This window comes from Limanda limanda, chromosome 13 (assembly GCF_963576545.1).
Source record: "Limanda limanda chromosome 13, fLimLim1.1, whole genome shotgun sequence".
NCBI classification, from domain to species: domain Eukaryota; kingdom Metazoa; phylum Chordata; class Actinopteri; order Pleuronectiformes; family Pleuronectidae; genus Limanda; species Limanda limanda.
In genome coordinates, this window is record NC_083648.1 from 21158610 (window position 1) to 21180768 (window position 22159).

At 40.3% G+C, this 22159-nt stretch overlaps 1 protein-coding gene across 1 annotated transcript; it reads left to right on the forward strand.

Annotated features, from left to right (window-relative positions):
• Positions 1-2483: 2483 nt before the first annotated feature.
• On the forward strand, positions 2484-21275 carry tgm1l1 (transglutaminase 1 like 1). The gene is made up of 14 exons (XM_061084302.1): positions 2484-2554; positions 7431-7711; positions 7869-8060; positions 11135-11386; positions 13856-13974; positions 14348-14455; positions 15465-15642; positions 16218-16356; positions 17688-17880; positions 18179-18332; positions 18508-18792; positions 19453-19613; positions 19762-19898; positions 20012-21275. The coding sequence occupies exons 2-14, from the start codon at positions 7432-7434 to the stop codon at positions 20175-20177; spliced, it is 2364 nt and encodes a 787-aa protein (XP_060940285.1). The 5' UTR covers positions 2484-2554; position 7431; the 3' UTR covers positions 20178-21275.
• The last annotated feature ends 884 nt before the right edge of the window (positions 21276-22159 follow it).

A 22159-nucleotide genomic window follows, 5' to 3' on the forward strand; every position in this document is an offset into this window, starting at 1 on the left:
CTGATGTGTGGAGACATTTCACCCCATCCAATGTAGAAGGAAAGGCTGTGACATTTGCAAATACTGTGCAAAGACCTATGTTAAGAATGACACAACGATGCCGAAGCATATAGTCAAGTGCCCAAAGTTTCCTTTAGGGCTCAAATCAGCCTATGACACAACAAAATGTTTATATTTATGTCTGTATATGACAAGGTAAATACAGTTAGTATAAATTACCCACAACATTTCCAGTTTATTCCCATTAATTCCCGTTAATTCCCGTTAATTCCTGTATATTCCCGTTAATTCCCGTATATTCCCATTAATTCCCGTTAATTCCCATGGAAAGTTTCCAACTTTGAAAATTCCCGGAATTTTGCAACCCTAGTCATTACACTGCTTTATATTTAACCAACTATTTTCCTTTAGTTGTGTCCTTGTTGCGAAGCTTTTTGCTGTCTGTTTTACTGGCCTTGACTAACTGTTGGACTTCCTGTACGGCCTGCTCCGTGGCAGATGATACAAAATCCTAATGTTTCCTCTCTCGGGTTGACAGACTGCTGAATGGCCTACAGCCATCAAGCACTCAAAAAAACGACTGGAAACATACAATAAAAGTGCAGTCAACCCTGTGTTGCTTGTTTGCATTATGATATAGAACACAGTTAGTTGTTTGCCATGCTAGCAGTGTTGCTCTGATCACAATTTGTTGGTCTTGACAGAAATATCTCGACAGCTTTGGATTGACTGGAATTTTGCTCCATTGACTTTCTCATCCGATGATTCAGCATTCTAAATTGGTAGTTTGTAATAAACAAATATCCATCTGTTTTAGCGTCTTTGTGTTCTAATAAGTAATGAGGTGTTTAACGTTTTGGAATACATGGATGCTGACGTTGACGTACATCACATTTCTTTAAACATGTAATGACAGGTAAACTTGAATATAAATGGTCAGTGTGACTGAGATCCTACACTGCTCTATGGTAACCATACCACGCAACCACAGTGAGTAAGAGAGGAAGGCAGACTTAGACATGAATGAAGGCTTCAGTGTGCCCCAGTCATCATCAACACTCATCACTTTGACATCATTATGATTCCCTGCCAACCACAAAGCTGAAAATCAACCTCAGTCATTCACAATCAGTGAGAGCAGAAGGGTGTGGATTCCATGAGAAAGATTACCTGTAAGAAACATTGAATCATGCAGTAATTGGACTGGAATCAACAACGTGTAAAGTCTTGATCCAACCCTATTGTAAATATTTTGGTTTGATCATTTTAGCCTTGGTTTGAACTTAGGATGTGGCTTTAGTGGACAAGAGGTCAGGAAGGGTTCGTCCCCTGAGGTTTTTCTGTCATGTGACCAGCAGAGGAGAACTGACAGTGAGTGTGCAGGGGAAGTTAAATGTCTTGCAATGTGTTGCACATTGAGTCCAACAACATTGAGGGGAACTCCTATAAGGTTTGAGCTTGATTCAATCAGTCGGTTAGGTTGGTGTAATTTCAGTGTGTATGTATGATTCATAAATACACAATATTCTATATGGTAATGAAAGTAATTTTACAATTCGATATTAGCATGCAGAATCTATTCAAGTTTATAGGCAAATATATACTAATGTATGCTACAATGTTTGGCATTTCGGGTAAATATCACTATTTGACCCTTTTCATTCCATTTGGTTCATATTGTGTTCATATTTTTTTTATACTTTATTAGCTAACCCTAACTCTATTTCTTTTTAAGCTGAGGATGATGATTCTTTGAATATGTATCAATTTAGAGTATCTATTAAATGCCACTTTATTTTGGGAGGATATGTTGTAAAAAGATATAATGACCTTTAAAACATATGGTGATGTTGATGACACAAAGAAATTATCTGAGACCAGTGTCACCCTTATTGGGCCTGTTGATAAGGTTATGACAATAAATGTATCGGCCTGATTTGGTGCAGTTTAGTTTGAGATTGGTGTGGTTTATAGTTTGTGTCTGTTAGTATTAGAGGTATTCATTTATTTATATATCATATAAATATATATTTTTTTAACATTATTTTATCGCCACATTAACATTCACAATATTCAAGCATTACAGTCGACTTCCTGCACTCCACTTTCTGTGTGCTCCCACTCCCTTCCTGCATTGGAAAAGTTTGGCTGAACATTGCGTAACAAACTTTATATCCTCAGTGTGTGTGTGTGTGTGTGTGTGTGTGTGTGTGTGTGTGTGTGTGTGTGTGTGTGTGTGTGTGTGTGTGTGTGTGTGTGTGTGTGCGTGTGTTTGTACGTGTGTGGGGGGTGGGGGGGTGGGGAGGTTGGTTGGTTATAATTCACTACGTGCGCTCTTTTACGCAGCGCGCCCCGGTTGCCAGGACCTCCTGGTGGGAGTGGGGGGAACTCGAGCCGTGCGGATCAGGGTGGGGCGCGCTGGGCTGAGCTGGGAGTAGAGAGGGGTGTGTCCGGGGCATATAAGTATTCAGATCCGAGCACAGAGCGAGTGAAGAAGAAAAAAGTTTTCATACGCCGAAGGAACATTTCGAAGAGGAGAATCCACGAAGAGAAAGTAAGTCACTGCTATTTTAAGAGTTTCTTATTCCAAATACCTAACGGTTTCTTTATTTAGTCCAGAGAGAGTCTATTGAAACAGTGATGGTTTGTCCACAGAGAGAGAGGGGGGTTGGTGGTGGGGGATACATGTTTACAAAAGTAGACATGTCAAATATGTATATTACAGTGTGGAACTTATTGTTTTATTCACTGGGTGTTTTCTTGCCTTTTGTTGAACTTGTCAGCACTGAATAAAAGCTGAACGTCTTCTGTTGTCATAAACTGCAACAACAATCCAATTAATCACTTCACTTGGCTCAGTTAATAAGAAGTGAGGCCTTTCTTTCCTCTCACAAATGTTGTTTTACTATTATACCTGCTATTAAAGCATCTCCACATGTTCATTGAAAGAAACAACAAGTGAAAGTGTTTTCATGTGGTCAGCCTGGTTGGTCAGTGGCCAACCAGCTGCAGCTCATCATTCCCCTTCTCTCAGAGATATAGCTGGAGGATATGACTAAAAATTATATGAAGATCAAAATTTGTTGATATTGATATACAGGTTATCACAATAAATGTTACAACATTATTTCTGTTAAGTTTAAAGATGAGGATTTCTGCACCTGGGTAAGGTTTATTAGCAGAGGATGACAAACACTTGTTAAACATCAAAATATGTTTAAAAAAAAAGACTACTGTTAGGACAGGGGTCAATCAGATTTCCGTTGGGGTCCAACCCCTGGATTTGCCCTGTGCAGATCAATAGTGTGCTACACATCCTCACTGTGCTCGCACAATGCACAAGTTATACTTTGACATATATTGAGCTTTTTTGCCTGTGATAAGTTATTTTGTGATAATAATTGATACGGTTTAAGGGCCAAGCCATACTTAGAAACATTGAAGGATGAGGAATTTACAGGATTTCAACTTTTTCTTAAGACCTTTATAGGCAAAAAAATGTTTCACTAAATGCTTTTTCTTCTTTTTTGAGTTAAATCAACTAATCAGTGTTACATGGGGACAACATCACCTGACATACAAGCCCAGCCAAAGTTTCACTTATCTCAGAGGCCAGTGGGTGTACCAGGCGTGAGAACATGCCAATCCAAACTGTCTGTGGAAGAAGTGCAGAGCTGCAGAAAGAGACAGGACACATGCACCACACATGAGTTTTGCTGCAGGTTGGTGATGGGCGAACCAAGAAAGAGATGAAGAAGTAACACTTCATTTCAAGCTTGGCTGATGGCTGTATTATAAACCCATTTAAGTTTGTGCATTAAAGCATGAGGGAAGAGCAGCGCTGCCAAAAAAAAAGAGGCTTGTGGCTTTCCATGGTTTTATGGGGTTGAGTGGGTGACTAATTGGCTAATTTATAGGCCACCTAAGGTGCAGCAGGGAGATAACTTGCCTTTTTGTAAAACCTGCGAAGAACAAACAATGAGCCGAACAGCATGAAAAGCTTTTGTTATGTTTGAAAAGCATCATTGTTGCTGTATTTTTTAAACAATTATGGTTTTACCTTTCATTTTTTCACAAATATTCAGTTCATTATTGTCTGTGAGTATAAAGAGGAATACATACTTCAATGAAGTTACTTTAATTGCCCAGTTATGAGAATGTGTTTCACTTTGTTTCGATCAACATCAGGTTAGAGAGTGTGTCTTCTGGATGATGATCTGTTAAAGACAGAGGACATTACATTGACTTACAGTGATTTCCTGGAGATTTACTTTAACCTTAACTTTAAGTTGCCGAACTGTTATCCTAATCTTAACCTGAACCTAAACCTAAACCTACACCTACACCTACACCTACACCTAAATCTAATCTTAAAACATATCTTAACCTTAAAATTCAATGATTGTAAATCATTGTAAATCATTGTAAATCATTGAATTTTACTGATCTGTAAAGAGTAATGTGATTCTGTAAACAGATTTATGTCACTACAACATGAGTAATACCTGGACCACAATCACACACACACACACACACAAAGGTTTGCACAGTTGTCCTAATTAGAACTTTGCATTGACTTCCATTCATCATGGACAGCAAAACAAACCTTACCTCTAAACTTAACCGTAAACGGATGCCTAATCTTAACCTAAAACCACAATTCACATCTTAACCCTAACGTTTGACTAGAACCTCACTCCATACTTACATATGGACATCAAGTCTCATACTGTGAGGCGTCCCCTCCTAATACCCCTTCTGTCCAACATAACTTCACCATCACTGCCCAACCTGTGTCCTGGGTGATGGTAAATAGTAATAGGATTAGTCCGACTCTCATTGATGCTTGTCTGTATGAAACGGCAGGAAGTTTCCTGAGTAGCTGTACTCTGCACTGCAGAATGTTGAAGTGGTAAAAGTAAATGTGCACAGCTCTACATCCTCGGTTAGCCAGTTATACTTCAGTCACTCTATTAAGAAATGGTAGTGAGGTTAGTCTCCTCCAAAGTAAGCTGCAAGCACTAGCTAGTCTGGTGCTTACCACCTACAAAACTAAAGAGCATTTTACCAACTAACTGCATTATGTTACTTTATTAGTTCAAGAAATTAGGGTCGATTTACGACACAGTAGTAAAATTGGGGATTTCGAAAACAAAGTCTTAATTCTACGAGAAAAAACTCTTACTTTTACAAAACAAAAGTCTAAATATTGTGAAAGAGTAAATCATTGTTTTATGGGAATAAAGTCACAATATTACATGACAAATTTGTAATGTTAAGTTAAAATAAAGTTGATACTTTACAAAAACTGAGTCATAATTGTAAGAAAACTAAATGTTTTTAGGAAATAGGCACCAAGGATAACTCATGCTCACTGAAGTTCGACTCTTTCAGGCTCCAGTAAAACTCGAACTTGAATCATCATGCAGATGTGATGATTCTTCTTGGTATGTCGTAATTCTGTAAGTCAACAACAAGTCAAGACAAGACAAGGATCTTTGACTGAGATAATCACTTAAACACCAGCATACTAACTAACTTGCTTTCTATAGCTAGTGATGTATTAGTGATTATCTCAGTCAAAGATACTTTTCGGCTAGAAAATAAATCTTCTGTTCACTTCTGTGTGACATTGACGACCCATTCTATTAAAAAACGATACATTTTTAGTGTGAATCTTCCACTCTTCAAACTGTTGAGTGCTACAGAATGGAAAGTTTTACAGGAGTAGCATCAGCATCTAATGGGAGGCAGGGCTCAGTGAAGGGTGTGGCGAAAAATGTGAATAGTAACCCCATAAACCGAACATTGTGTATGTGTTTATACACAATACTCCATTTCTCCTGACTACGTGCATTACTGCAGCTCAGTGTTTTACAAGAGTCAACAAAACTCAAACGGTGCTCTAAAGTTCGAGTAAAATAAATTTTATTTTGCGTGCAGTGCTCAGCCTTGAGTGTTTTACGCAATGGACAAGTTGCAGATGTTGAGATTTAGGAGCGAAAGGAGGGGGGGGGGGAGGGAAAGGCCTGCTCCATCTGCCTTCCATTTATGTAAACACTTTTTGTTTTGGCTTCACTGCATGACATTTAACCCTGAGTTTAGAGGCTCATATATTTCTTTAATATGTTTGTTTGTTTGACGGCAGTAAAGACGGGCAGGAAATGCAGGAAAGAAAGTAGGGGAATGACATACATTAAATAGTTGAGCAGAGTGGACCCAGGAACTCAGGGCTCAGGGAATTTGGGGTATGTGGTATGCACCCTAATCATTTGGATATTACGACGCCCTAGGACAGGCTTATCTTTAATGTGACAAATGATCTAATTCCCGAGTGATCCCACCCTCACCGTATGAGAGGGAGGAACATGGCAGTGTGATGGATGTTCATATGATCCATGGTACACCTACACCCATATGCACGGAAAGCACATTACGCCCCAGCAGCTGGGGTGAGGCAGATAGAATCCAGTTCCTTGCAGGAGGCGTGTTGGATTGTTCACGGAGTGTAGCTGACAAGGATAAAGGCTCAATACCCCAGAATTCTTTGGGAAAGCCTAACGACCGAGGAGAGCGCACGTCTGGAACGTGGTAATTGTGGGAAAAAGTGACAGAGAAAGTATAATGGGTGTTTTCCTGATGGAGAGATGAAAGAATTGAAGAGAAGTTTTTTGTTATGGATACAAAGTTCGGGGGAATGAAATTCCATACCGCCTCTGTAATGACCTCTACAATGTCTTGCGCTGTCTGCAATGTTGATGAGCTGCTTCAACGTTTTTTTTCCATCTGAGATTTTGGCTTCTGTGCCAAAAAAGTTGAAATTGTGTTTGTGGTCCTCTCACTATAAAAGGACAACCATTACATCCAAAAACATAATCCACTTCAATTTGGATATTTCACATAACAAATAGTCTCAATTGACAATTCTCCAGAGGCTGTTCTTTGGTAGAAAGTAGTTCCAAGGAAAACTGTTCACATGAAGGTCACGGTATTTATTCAGAGATAAATATCTCAAAACTCGCCCACACTACTTTTTCTGCAGGATAAATACCGCTAGGGGTAGGCGATAAAACATGTTATTGTAATTTCAACTAGCTAAGCTTGCAAGAGACGGCTACACTTTGATAAAATGCAACTGATACATCCCTACCCCCCCCCCCCCCCCCATTAGCCGTCTCATCAAAGCTACAGCCACATGATTGAGAACTCCTAAAAACCAAACTCTTCTGTGTCTCGTTCGCTAACTTGTGGCTATCATCTCTGATTCAGCCAATCATTTCATTTGGTCCAAAGAAACAAATTGCCAACCCTATCTTTAAGTTTCAAAACAAAAAATGTTCCAAAGAGTGGGATGATTCAATCGTCTTATCCAGGTAAAACATTTTTCGTTTTTGTAGACAATTCAATTTTTTTTATTATTTGTCCCCTAGAATGCCAAGCGAGCGGTTGACAGTCAGGGGCGTGTCGGAGGTAGGGCGCTTCCCCGGAGCAGCCCCGCCCACCAGGGTGGAGTACAGCATTCAGAAAGAGGGGGAGAAGAAACCGGAAGATGGATCCTGTCGACGATGGTTCAAGAAGATGTGTCCGTGCTGCTGTAAGCGCCAGAACAGCACCTCCTATGATATCACAGACAAGATTGAATTGGTCAAACCTCCGGCCCCAGAGCCCGCCAAGCCAAAGCCTGAGAATGGAGAAGCAAAGGAGATGGAAGGTAGTGTGATTGACTTTTTGGATAAACAGTGTATATTGTAAGGACAATAGGCTTAGATCAAATCTCTAACTGTTTTTGCATCATGCACATTTGATAATCCAGATAGCAGCAGCATCACAGGCAGAATCTAAATCTGATGTGAAATGTTCTCTTTCAGAAATAAAGCTGTCGGTGCGTTCTGTTGACCAGCTGAGCTCCAAGACAGGTCAGAACAGACAGGAGCACCACACGGACTTGTATCACGGTGACGAGCTGATCATCCGCAGAGGACAGACCTTCCAGATTGATCTGGAGCTCAACAGGCCCTTCAATGCTGAAACTGACAAAATGCATCTGGATCTGAAAACAGGTATGAGAGGTATAAATTTATGCGGTGGGAGTTATGGGGTGATACATGGTTTGGGGATTAATATAACATATGAAATAACATAGCTGACTGCATCAAATATGCCAAACCTTAAAGGTCCAGTGTGTACGATATAGGTGAAAGGAATCTATTGACATAAATTTAATATATATAATCCTAGTGATGTTTTAACGAGTGTGTTTCATCTAAATTATACAAATTGTTGTTTTATTTAGCCTAGAATGGGCCTTTATATTGAAATACTTTATGTCTACATCGGGGGGAGGGTCCTCTCCAGTGCTTAATTTGTAAAGTTTTATTTATTTAGTCCAAAACACCCCACATCACGACCATGTCCGGATTCTCCTCCTCCTCCCGGAGGTTTTACTGCGTGTGTCTGTGGCAGTTCTGTGTCCTTTGGCCACCCACGACCTCACGTACGGGACTGGATTGAATTTAGCCAGGGGGGGGGTCCAACAAGATTTAGGAAGAGTAAAGATGATATGGTGGATGTGAGCAGAGAGGTACGGTTGGGAGTGCTAATTAAGTTCATTTGCGAAAATCCGCGCTCACATTCAGCACTCGCAATAGGAATGCTGTTGACAGCAACAAGTCACTCCATCAGTTCATCGGGGATGTCTTTTCCTCCGAGTCTCTGTGTTTCCTGTAGGGCCGTATGACTGCGCACGAGTTGGTAATGTTAAAGCGCTGGCACAGCGACTCAACCTCAGTCTCTCCATACAGCGCACCTGCGTCCCCGGGCCAGTACTGTGCGTAAAGCACCTTCAGCTCCTCAATTAACTTGTTGCACAAGTTGCAAACACAAAAATCAAATGAGAGATTTATTACAAAACGTCACATCAGCGGCGGTGTGTCTTTAGCCGCCGCCGCCGCCACCCCCTGCCCTGGACGATGTAGCGAACCTCGTCCACTTACTGGCCACTTGTAAGAAATCACTTTTTTTTTGGCGTGACAAATTGGATGTGTGTCACACGCCGAAAGCGTGAGAGTTGTCAGCTCTGTATTCATATTTTTTTCTATACAAGAGGTACCGGATCAGCACAAATAAGTCCCGGAACACGGGCAGGCCAAAACCAAGAGGTGCCGGATCCTGTTCCGGCATGATCCGGCACAAATTAACCCCTGGTCCTCTCTATGGAGGCCGCCATGTTTCTTGTAGTTTCCCGGCCTGGAAAAACTAAACACCCTTGAGGGTGAGGGGTATTCAGCTGCAACATGCAACCTCACCACTTTATGACACTAAATTCTACACACTGAACCTTTAATAATGCAGCTGACTGATGAACAATAAGAAGTGTACGTTTTCTTTAAACAAAAAATTGCGGGCGTGGATATGCGTGAACATATAATTGGCCCCCTCCTCGTAGTATTATAGTATATTGTAAACTTGACAATACCAACCTATGGTTCAGTCCAAAAACATATTGCCTCATCTAGTTAACAGTGTTAAATAAAAAGTAAGATGAAATCTACTCAAATTTGTGTCAGGTTCATCTGACTTTTTTTTGACAGATTAAGATTACCAGTCCATGAAGAATAAGCTAATTTAAATGTGTACAACTGGTGGACTGCCCCTTTAACCAGTATTTATTGCAACCCCATGTGAAATGTGAAGGAACGAACCCCTGACTCAAAACAGAGCCTGGGAAATGTGGTCAAAATGCTGTGCATACCGATCACATTTAAATAGATCAGCAGTTCAGACGTACGCCGCAAGTTTTGGATTCCACCACCAGCACAGTGCTTACACTTTCCAGACCTCAGGACACAGAACACCTCCCTCTGGTATTTACAGGCCTCACACTGCTACGAGCGGCTGAGGAATAAAAGGCTATTACATCACCAGGGAGAAATTATTATCAGTCAGCGGCAGCCTAGATTGTTACATGCTCGAGAGGAGAATAACTATCAACCACATTCAACATGCAGTCATTACCTAACGGTTGCATTTGAGGCGAAGGTTTTAAGCGCTGCACTACAAGTAGCAGCTTTTTATCATCATCCCTCAAAGAAAAGAAAAAACTTCCAAGTCTGTTTCAATGAAGGCGACTACATTCTCCGAAAAGACACAACATGTTTCTTTAATTGATTTCCTTTTGAATAAGTCCTCAGTGGCGATAAAGGAAGAATGGGGTCGTGACTAGGGTCAGCTCGAGAACAATGAGATCTTGATAAACTCCATACTCAAATAAAACAGCAAATAGCTCAGAGCAAACCCTAACCCTAGCTGCTGGGATAGAAGGGATTTTATGATAAACTTAATTGAAAGTTGGTTCAGCTGTTTTGGAGTTTTCCTCAACAAAACATCGGGTCACGTACACAGGAACATCCACGTTACTGACCCCAAGATAAATCTGTCAGAAATGTGCTGGACTATCTGCAGGGAGGTGTGTCTTGTGCAGAACTGGATGTCTTCCAGACCCAGAGTCAGAGGAGCATGCACAGCTGGAAATGTGATGCATATGTGGTTGACAGTCTGGTAGGATTTTCAACCACTGTGAGAGTCAAACACTTTGACACAGATAATAAAACATTGGGTTTGTTCCCCAGCCAGAAGGACTTTTTTAAAACATAAAGTTCTTCTGCTTCCATAGATTCCGTATAACTTGAGTTCATCCAAATTCAGAGCTAACAAAGAATGAGAAAAACTATTTAAATTTGAACTCACTGTGAAACAAAGTGTGATTCAAATATTATATTTTATTTTATTTTATTTTATTGTCTTGTCTACCTCATTCTGACTATCTGCCCGCGGTCATGGTTGTAGTCTTTATGCTAAGCTCAGCAACAGTCTCTTGGCTGTTCAGATTTAATGGACAGACTCAAGAGTGGTATCCATCTTCTCACATAGTTCTTTGTGAAAAAGTATATATTTGCAATAACAAAAGCGGAACTTGATTTGCATTTGCCCTACTTCAAAAGAAAGTACATTGTAAAGTAGGCTGCCATCTAAACCACAACGTAGAAACCATTACAATACAGAACATAATCACATGTTTCTTTATATTTCTTCCATCATGATGCATTCTGATTCAGTTATCCCCTCTCTGGTGTAGGTCCCCTGCCCATGGTGTCCAAAGGCACCCACATCGTCATTCCTCTGGTGGATCACCTGGAGGATGAGCGCTGGGAGGCAAAGATCGTAGCGGCGAACGGCACCAAGGTCAAGTTGTCTGTCAACTCTCCAGCCAGCGCTGTGATTGGCCTGTACGGGCTCAGCGTGGTGACTTCCTCTATGAAGGGAGAGGCCGCAACTACCTACAACGCCAACAAGAACATCGTCATGCTCTTCAACCCTTGGTGTGAAGGTAAGGAAATAAAATGAAGAAAATAAGATGGTAATTGGTAGGAGACAGACAGTGTTACATAACCTGTCTGGAATAAATAACATTTCATCCGTCCTGACATTAGCTTTTGAGGCCATATAGCTTTAAAAGAAAATCTATATTTTTGCTGGCAGGAAAACTGCTGAGCTGCCAGCAAAGATGTTTCCAGAAAATAGCTGCCGTGTAACAGCATCACCATTCAGACGGCAAATACTGGCACAAAATACTGTAGATGTGTGTACAGCCTCCGCATCTATGAGAGGAGTCCTGATATAATGTTACACATGGGTGAAAAAGGCCAACTTGATCCGTGTTGCTGTCAGTCAAATAGCTACAGCGTGATCCTGTAACTATGGGAGTTATGTAACTCCACTGGCTACAATTCAAGACAGCTGGTAAACGTGGTTGTGCTATGACAGCTCCACCCTGAATTGTCTATAACTAAAACATCTGTGTGTAAGATGAAACAGATCTTTAAACATCATTTTTGAAATTATTAAAGATAATACACACTGAGCTACCTTTGTGGTTGAAGTTCATTTGATTCTTTTGTCCAATTGAGGGCAGCAAAAACAAACTGAATAGAATATTATAGCCTTTTAAATCGATATGATAACATCTTAGCAAACTGCCAGTTAATACATACCAGCAATACATTTTTTTCATTCATTTGAAGCTTCTCTGGCTGTCTGAAGAGTGTTAGTCATATATTTGTTCTTCTTTTAGCTCTGGGATCAAATGGAAATTAGTGAGGATTTGATGAGGGCCAGACCCATCTACAAAAGCCTCACTGAGGTTGAGCTGCTTACTGTTGAGTGATAATTCAGACTTTGTTCTTGTGAAACTATTTAATTGCATTAGTAAGCCTTACAAAACAAAAGCAGTCCGAAATACTGTAGCTATCTTTGATTTTAGTCTGGGCAAAAAGAGTTGGCTCTTTGACGGTGAAGTTCTCCTCTAAGTTTTATCCAATTCTAATAGAAAATATTGTTTATAACCATTTTAAACGCCCTGCTGAGTTATGTTTACAGAACATGTAGCTCCTTATATAAAATAAGTGTTTTTTGCACTTAGATATAATTTACTTTTGCTGGGAATAGTATTTCCTAAGTTCTCAATTAATTTTATTTAACAAGTAAATAAAGGTCCGTCTTTTTTTGAATAATGTATAGGAAATGCGATCCATTGTTTATTCTCCCGAGTCTCTTTCAGTTTGCTGAGCACTGCAAACTATACCCACAGGAAATTTAGCAGAAAAGCAGTGTATTTGCGACACAGCTAACAAAAAAAATGTGGACCTGGATTTGATTAAAAGATGGTCTTTTATTATGGGGTTGCTGCTTTTGGCAGCACTCCCAATCTCCTCTTCCCTTTTTCAATCTCTTATGCCCGAGATTAATTTCTCCCTCACGCTCATAAAAGTCAAAATCCTACAATTACTGTATAAAATGCCATGGGGCGAGCTCAGAGTAATCCCACAGCTGGTGACAACCTGTCCTCTCCCTCGCTTTTACTGCCTCCATGTGTATTTCCTTCCTTTGTATGCCTCGCCCACTCGGTCCTGCTCCCTTCTTGCTATCTGCTGACCCGGCCCTCGCTGCATCACCCCACTGCCCCGTTTTTCAGCCTCCTCCTCATTCTTCATCCTGTGAAGGGTGTGGGTTTTTCGTCATACATTCCACGATGTTCTGAGAAGTGAAAACCAAAATCATCACAGCTGCCAGATAAACTCAACCTCACCTCCCTCTGATCTCTCCTTTAGAAATTTCAAGACTCTGCTACGCTCAACGCTCTCTCCCTCATTTCCCTCCCAAGCATAACATCCCTTCTTTCTCTGTCGTCCCTCATGACCTCTTCCCTTCACTTTGGACTTCACCTCCATCCTGAATACTCTGCTACTTTAACTACTTCTCTTTGTTTCCCTATGTCGCATTCCTTTTCCGTGACCCGCCACTAACCACGGTAGAATCAGCAAGACATAATGAGATGGAAAAAGAAAGACTGTGATTGTGAAACTCATGTCAGGGGTGCACGCCCAAGTCTGAGGCGCTGATGTCACTCAAAACAGACTACTTCCCATAAATGAGTGTGGGCCCCATTTCAAGGTCCAAGGTTTCTTTGTGTTTCTTAACCATTTCCTGGTCTAGGAGACTCTTGGGGACACGATTTGTGAACATTCTTTCAGGGTTTAGTCACTGAAGAGGTGAACAAAGCAAGGATTGTGGGTCATTTTCGCAGACATGAAAATAAGCCAAAGTCTTCACTGGAGTCTATATCATTAAAATAAACCCATATAGTTCTACTGATATAAGAATAATTAAAAGATGTGCCAGTGTAGAATCTTACAGAAAACACACTCACACACACACACACATAAACACTGTATTGTCATAATTGCTTTGATGATGATAAATGATCATACACAGATGTATAACTGTCATGTGTTTCCAGAGGATACAGTGTTCCTGGATGATGAGGAGGAGAGGATGGAGTATGTGCTGAATGACACTGGGAGGATTTACTACGGCACAGAGAAACAAATTGGGAACCGGACATGGAACTTTGGACAGGTAGGCACTATCACGACACTCAGCCCGTTTGTCCCTATACCTAAGATGTTAATCTTTAAAACAGCTTTTGATTTTGTTTTATTTTTAAAAAATGCCTTGCTGGGAGCTATGCTGTCTGGCTAATAGGATCAGACATATTAGGCTCTAGCTACTCGGGCAATACTTGGATAAATTAATCGCTGGTTTCTGTCTTTTTATGGGATTTATGGAAAATCACCTGGTGATGTTCAAACACCACCAAGAATGAAAGTCTTTGTTATCAATGGAGTTTTTTTAATCTTTAAATGTTTAAATGTTAAGGTAATGATCAATTCCCATCTAAATGAACTATTTTCTTTATTACTAATTTGTGTGGTGTTTCTCTTCACCATAGTTCCATGAAGGAATCCTGGATGCGTGTCTGTTCATCCTGGAGAAGAGTGACATGCCTCCGTCTGGTCGAGGGGATTCTGTCAATGTGGTCAGGGTCTTATCTGCCTTGGTAAGACACTTACGTGGACATACTGCTAAATACATTAATAGAAAATAAAAATGTATATTCATGTATTTCACACACATATAACACACATACAAATACTGCATAATATCTAATTCAGTAGCAGTCAAAGTAGTGAAAATTAAAGGGAATCTCCATTTTACACATCAAAGGCAGTTTATTGGCCTCGAGCAGTTCAATGTGCACATATTAAAGGAGTTATATACAGCATTCTGTAGTTTGAAGTCTTTTCCATTTGGTTTTGTCTGAAGTATACTTACTTTTTCTTTTTAATGAAAAAGATCTGTTGGTGTGGAGTTAAAGAGACGTTAAATTACTAAACCTCTATGGAAAGCACAGCTCTTCTTTGCTTGAGGCTCGAGGCCTGAGGCTACATTAGCTGCTAATAGTATAAGACACCCAATTCTCAAGTTGAGCAGTTGAGTTACATTTTGGGTAAAGTAGGCTCTCAATCATCAAAAGGAAGAAGAATAGCTAGAATAAAAAGGAGATGGAAGTGTTATTGCTGGTTTCAGACAAACTATCCAGTGTCTACATTGTATATTTTACTATTAAATTAGCTACACCCTAAATGCACATGTGTCTTGCACTTTAGATCAGTTGTTTAAAACTTTTGCACTTTAAGGACCCCTCAACTGATTTTAATTAGACCACGGACCTCGATTTGAAAACATTTGTGCTTTTGGATGTTTTACTACAGTAAGTGTATGAAATTCAGAACCAAAATAGTCATTCATTTTATTATCGTGTTACTTATAGACCACACCCCAGTCTGAGAACCCCAATGCTACATCAGTAAATTACTTCTAAATACATCAAAACTAAGCCTTTCACTATCACATTAAATGTAACATTATTATATCTTTAATTTTAAGGATTGACTGTCCCACTGTCCTTCATTTTAGCTACAGCCCAAATCATTTTCAGTGTCTTGTTTTGAAAACGGGATGATGGCAGTCACATGTTATTGATTGAGTCTCCATCCTCTTTCCAGATTAACGCTCAGGATGACTATGGGGTTCTGGTCGGGAACTGGTCTGGGAAATACTCCGACGGAGTCTCTCCTGCGGCGTGGAGCAGCAGCGTGGAGATCCTGAGGAAGTACCACTCCACCAGCGGCACGCCTGTGTCATATGGACAGTGCTGGGTCTTTTCTGGGGTCACCACAACAGGTGAGCATGTGAAATAAATCATGTGATGGTGTTTTTATAGAGAGGCGGGAGCTTAGTGGGTGGTGTGGCGGAAGGCATGTGAAGAGATTGTATTTGTGTGTATGAATGTGTGTGAAATACCACAGAGAATACCAGTGTTGTATCTCCCAGTGTTCCCATGAGTTTGACTCACTGTGTCTAAATGAATAGTACTCCTGACTTCCTGTTTATCAGGCTCCGTTAATCAGATCTCACTACTCTGAAACAGAACCTTTCATTAAATCAGTGCTTGCAGGATTCCTCACATGATAGCACAACTGCAGCGTTGCTCTTGATAGCAGGAAGGAGCTCATGTACACCATACATACCTTGCATTGGCATTCCTGTCATACCTCCCACTTTTATCACAGATAGAGCCACATGTGTCGCTTTCATTCATGCAGGTTTATCGGCTTTCTTTGTAACCAGGCAGATACCATCTTTGTAGAGATGTGCCGAGTGATTGCTAACATCTTTTGCATCTGGAAATATAATTCATCTATTAAATGAGTTTGAATTAATGTAAATGTTATGTGTGTGTCTGTCTTTGTTTCCAGTGTTGCGGTGTCTTGGAATACCAGCCCGCAGCGTGACCAACTTCCAGTCCGCTCACGATACTGACGTGTCCCTCACCACCGATGTGTATTTCGATGAGGATGCGGAGCCGATCGACTACCTCAATAGTGATTCCGTCTGGTAAGATGTGTATCTTTACATTGACAGGAACACCCTGCGTGGAAAATTGCCCGCTGCTAAATCCATACCTCTGGAATGCACCGTATATTTAGATCTGCTCCGAACGCAGTCGCCTAACTTGACTTGACCCTGACACGTCGTGTACTAACTGAACTGATATCTATCTATCCCGTATGTGTAGTACAGTCCTTAGATTGATGGGTGCCATTTCTTGTCCCTCTTTAGATATGAAGCAAAAGTACACCAGGCACGTGTTGCTCCATACACCGACCAATGTTAGCCAACTCCATCTGAATCAATGATTTATGTTGAATTTCATTAAGGCCATACTAGCTGATAGCTGGGCATTAAAAAACTCTCTAATTACCACAATATAATTTTCATGAACAGCAATATAAAATAAGTCCAATGTATATTGGTTTATTGATAATTCATTGTACAATCAGAGTGAGGTGTGACACATAATTGATCTACGTCAGATTTGTTTAGCTTTTTATCAAATGAATTTTTTTTTAATATTGTGACATTTATCCTGATCATTTTCGATGTGGACTGATATGAAATGTTTTGTTTAGGTATAATTGTTGGCCATATCGTCCAGGCCTACAAGCTAACCCATAATGCTCTGATTTTAAATCACACTTTATTTGTACTTGCTCTGTAAATGCTTGACACAGGTTTTGCCCACTATACTTAAACGCTCATGGACATTTAAATTATGCAAATCTGAAATTAAGCTTCTGAAAAGTATAATTGAAGAACATGCCATGTAATATTCAAGAAACAGCTTACTGGGAAATATGCTGATTTAATAAGCTTTTCTTGCTGAGCTTTAGATAAGAAGAATGATTTCACTCTCGTATTTGTCAGTTAATACAAAACTAATCATGAGACCACTGGAACCATTTTATTACTTGATCATTATCTTTTACTTATCTCTTTTAGTATTTCATTATTATATCCATATCATCTTATCTTTCTTTGTTTTGCTGTATCCTCATTTCAAACTTATGAGATTTATGATAACGCTTCCTCACTTCCTGTTAATTTTGTCTTGCTGTGTGTGTGGATGGGGTGACTTTAGGGACGGAGCATGTTGTTTTTATGCTGTTGTTCTGTAAAACACCTTGTATTACATTGTATGAAAAGTGCTATACAAACAAAGGCGGATAATTGATCTGAATCTGAAATGGGTGGCACACAGCAGGCTGGTGTAGATCATCCTCTTCTAACTTTTAGTAAATCAGCTGAAGAGCATATTTCACAAAGTGTCACACTGTTCCTCTGAAAACAACCTCATATTAAAACCTCTCATTTCCATCTTCTCTCAGGAATTTCCACGTATGGAACGACTGCTGGATGGCCAGACCGGACCTGCCTCCTGGCCATGGAGGCTGGCAGGCTGTTGACTCCACTCCACAGGAAACAAGTCAGGGCACCTTCCGCTGTGGACCCGCATCCGTCAACGCCATCCGTTCCGGCCAAGTCTACCTCAAACATGACACGCCTTTTGTGTTCGCTGAGGTGAGTAGTATGAATTGACAAGTGGGACTGGAATCTTGTTTTATTCACAACCGTATAAATGAAAACGTGTTGCCATAGCTAGAGACAGGTGGACAAACTAAATCTCTGGGATTAAGGATATGAAATCTTGGTCTTTGACAGGAACTATTTCTTGGGCCCCTGATTCTGCCCATTTGATTCAAAAGAGAGTTAAAGAAAACATAATTTCTCTACGAAAGGATAAAAATAATAAATAAGTGTGATGCATACTTTGTTTCCTCCTCTCATGACCTGTTTTCCCCCCTGTTTTTCCTATCAGGTCAACAGTGATAAAATCTACTGGAAGAGGAACCTGGATGGCACGTTCGACCAGTTCCACATTGAGAAGAAAGCTGTTGGCCACTGCATCAGCACCAAAGCCGTAGGCTCTGAAGAGCGGGAGGACATCACACACCTGTACAAACACCAAGAAGGTGCGGAACAACACGTTTTATTTAGATTGATGTTTGAGAGCGTCTGAATCATTCCAACACTATTAAAATGTAATGATTTATTAAAACAAGTACTGCTTTGTTAGGAAGGGCTGTGTGCCAAATCTCTCGCGTCTGTCAATAATTCACTCGGCTTCCCCCCCCTCCACCCTATCAGGTTCAGAGGAGGAACGCATCGCTGTGGAGACCGCCAGTCGCTATGGCAGCAAGCCAGAAGTCTACTCCACGCCCATGGCCGAGGATGTAGTCGTGGAGGTGAGGATGGAGGGCGAGGGGCCGAGAATGGGCGCGGATGCTAAGCTGAGCATCTTGGTGAAGAACTTGAGCTCGGAGCCCCGTCAGACAAACCTACATAGCCAGGTGGCCGTAATGTACTACACCGGTGTGCTGAAGGGCGCCCTCAAGAAGGAGCAGATTCCTGTGGAGCTTTTGCCCAATGAAGGTCAGATTTCCACTAAGCTGGTGCCGTAGTCCATATATTTGATATTAACAATATATCAAACGATTATGTGTATAATCCTACTCAATGTGTAGATGAGCAAGTGTTTGCAGTTTGTCTGATAAACTGCGCAGCTACTCCAGTGCATTCAAAGCGCTCAGTTCAAGAAGATCTTTTCTGGAGATTTTTGGTAAATCTTGCTTAACAGTGACCTCTGTGGCCATAAGTGACAATGGTGACATGATGGTAAAAGTTAAAAGTAGCACAATTGTTCAGGGGTTATGACTTCAGTAAACTGCAGCTGTTACACAGCGATATCTAGATAAAGTTAGCTAACATTAGTCAACGTAAGCTAAGCTGGTGATATCAGACCAAATGAGGCTGAAGCAAGTTTACAAACAAAGTGTGTGTTATCATGAGCAAACTTTTTGCAAGAGGAAGAAGTGAATCATAGCATTTATATAGATTTCTCTCTCTCATTTCAATAGGCTAACTATTAAACTACTATAAAATACATGGGTTTTTTTACCTTTGGACAGAGGTTAGCTGTTTCTGATTTCAATGTGAAGATAACTAACTAATCATTTTAGTCCATATAAAAACTTGCATTGTAAAAATATCGAATACTGAGCTGTGCTCATTTTCCTTATCTATTTAACACAGAAAAAACCATTGAGTGGGTGCTGCCCTACCAGCAGTACCAGAACGAGCTGATGGATCAGGCCGCCCTGATGTTGACCCTTTCTGGAAGAGTCAGCGAGACACAGCAATTGTTGGCGAACATGACCTCGTTCAGGCTCCGCACCCCTGACCTCAACATCACGGTAGGTCAATTGGCAATTTAGCACTGCATTGCTACAGTAGTTTATTTACATTTTTGGGGGGGTGGGTTACCTCCAGTGTAAACCTTCACTCTAAAAAGATGAGAAAGGTTTTGTTCAACCCTTTCTGTTTGTAATCTATGTCTTGCAGCCTTTGGGAGAAGCTGTTGTTGGCAAGGAGATGGCAGCAAAGATCACCTTCACCAACCCCCTCCCGCGTGCACTGAAGGACGTGGTGTTCAGAGTGGAAGGCCTGGGTCTACAAAAGGGCCATGAAGTGGTTGTAGGGTAAGAATATGAGACATCGCCCTCTCTTTTTGCCTCGCTGTCTCTTACCCTTCAAAATTCCCCACCACTTTCCTTCTCCAGACTAACCCTTCTCTCCTGTTTGTCCCTCTCAGTGACGTAAGTGGTCACTCCACGGTGACACTGACAGAGCACTTCATCCCAACCCAGCCGGGACCCAGGAAGCTGGTGGCGTCCCTCGACTGCAAACAGCTCACACAAGTGCACGGAGTGGCTGATATCATCGTTCTTGAAAATAAGATGGAGCATGTGGCCTTATAAACTGTAAACGTTTGATTATATGAAGTCTGCCAAGTTCCTCTATCTTAAACTATCCTGTGTATTTTATATAGCAAAATATGAAATTATGATATTTTTAAAACTATGAATAGACACTTAACAACTGTAGCATTATCAGTATTATTTTTTACCTGAAGAAATATAAATTAATTTCTGCCTTGCTCTCAAATGTTAAACCTGTGGTAAAGAAGTATAGGGCAGGTTTTAAAAGCATGCCTAGCCAATGCAGTGCTGCAACTAACAAGCATTCATATATTGAATTAAGCTGTTCTAGTTTTTAGACTGATTCTAAACTAGTGCATTTCAAGACATTGAACGATGTGAAGGTGCAGTGAGGTCATCAGTATTGCGTGATAAGGAAAATGCTGTATGTGTGTCATACATGTATCTTGTCATAAGGTGGAAAAAAATAATCTGTGAAAACTATTTTCAGACAAAATGAACCTCACATGGCTTAAATGAAGGAAGGGTACTGTGAAATGTTTTAAAAGGAGACGTAGAAATTGCACACTGGAATTCCCAACAGTTTATTTTTCTGTTCCATTTGACAGAACATTTTGTTATCAAAGTTCGAAGACAGAGTCATTTTTCCAGACTAGTCGACATTGTGTATTTGAAAAGAAAATTGAATGTGGAAGGACATGGCTGAAGGGTTATTTCAGTCAGAAGATTCATGCAAATTCATAACACCGCCTTTATTTTGAAAAAGTTAGCACTAATTAAACTGAAGCGTCTCAATTTGCAGAGTGTTCCTTGTGGTTGAACATGATGAAGAAGATGTTGCTCTGTTATGCCTTGTGTGCATGTCTCCACTGTGTGTGTATAATCATACTGACATCAGCTTTACAGTATTTTGCAATTTACCTACAAAATTGGATTTGCCTCTGTTGTGAATTACAGACAACCATTTCACAGCAGAGCCCAGAGTGGCCTGAATTCACACAGATTTACCTATTTGACTTCAGCACTCAAAGTACAATGTGAAGAAACTATTTGAATAACATGACATTATTTATCTATCTTATTTAGCGGGACTGTTTTCTGTGTCGTTTTGGTAATAAAATGTACACTGAAATGATGGCTCTGACTAATAGTTATTTTCTGTCTGCATACATTCTAACAGACACACCCAGTGTCTTAGTCAGAGGAGATCGGTGTTGAAATAACAAAATCCTCAGATCAGAGAGGAGGCAAGTGTGTGCCTGTATATTCCCATTCTGTAATACCACTTGTTTTTTAATTTGAGGAAAGAAAGTGTTTCATTACAGGTTACCTCATCGGGATTACTATCAACAACTGGAGGAATGTGACACACCTTCGCTACATTTCATCATTTTTAAGATACTGATGTGAAACATATTTATCTTTTGCTTAGAACTTTCAATGCAGTGATTGTATTTTACCTTTGACTTACTTACTGCACCGAGGCTTGTCGTTCTCTTCTCTGACATTATGTGCTCATTGGTGATAGTAGTCAACTATGAAGTATATTCATTGCTGTCCTTTGAAAACCATATATGTTCCATGATATCCAAAACTGCTTACAGCATGTGACACTGTGACACTCATTAGATAACCATGTTACAGTAGTTCATGGGTTATTTAGTTAAGATACATTTTCTTGTCTAAGACAGTGGAGGAAAATTTTCCGCTTCAGGTTTTCTTACAATGTCTGAATCATCACTGTACCGACATTACATTTTGCAGATATACTCAGAACTCCCTTTTCTCTACTTTTACTTTCTCATTGAGCATGTCGTTCACAAAGGATGTGTTTTACATGATGGCCTCGCCAGATTAAGTAACATAATTGAATATATAATGTAGTGCACATGAAGCGATGTAAGGAAATACTTTAACCTAAGTACTGTACTGAAGGACAATTATAATATAAACGTAGGTACATGAATATTCCCATTTCATGGTACTTTAAAAACAACTAATAGCAATTGTATATTGTTTTA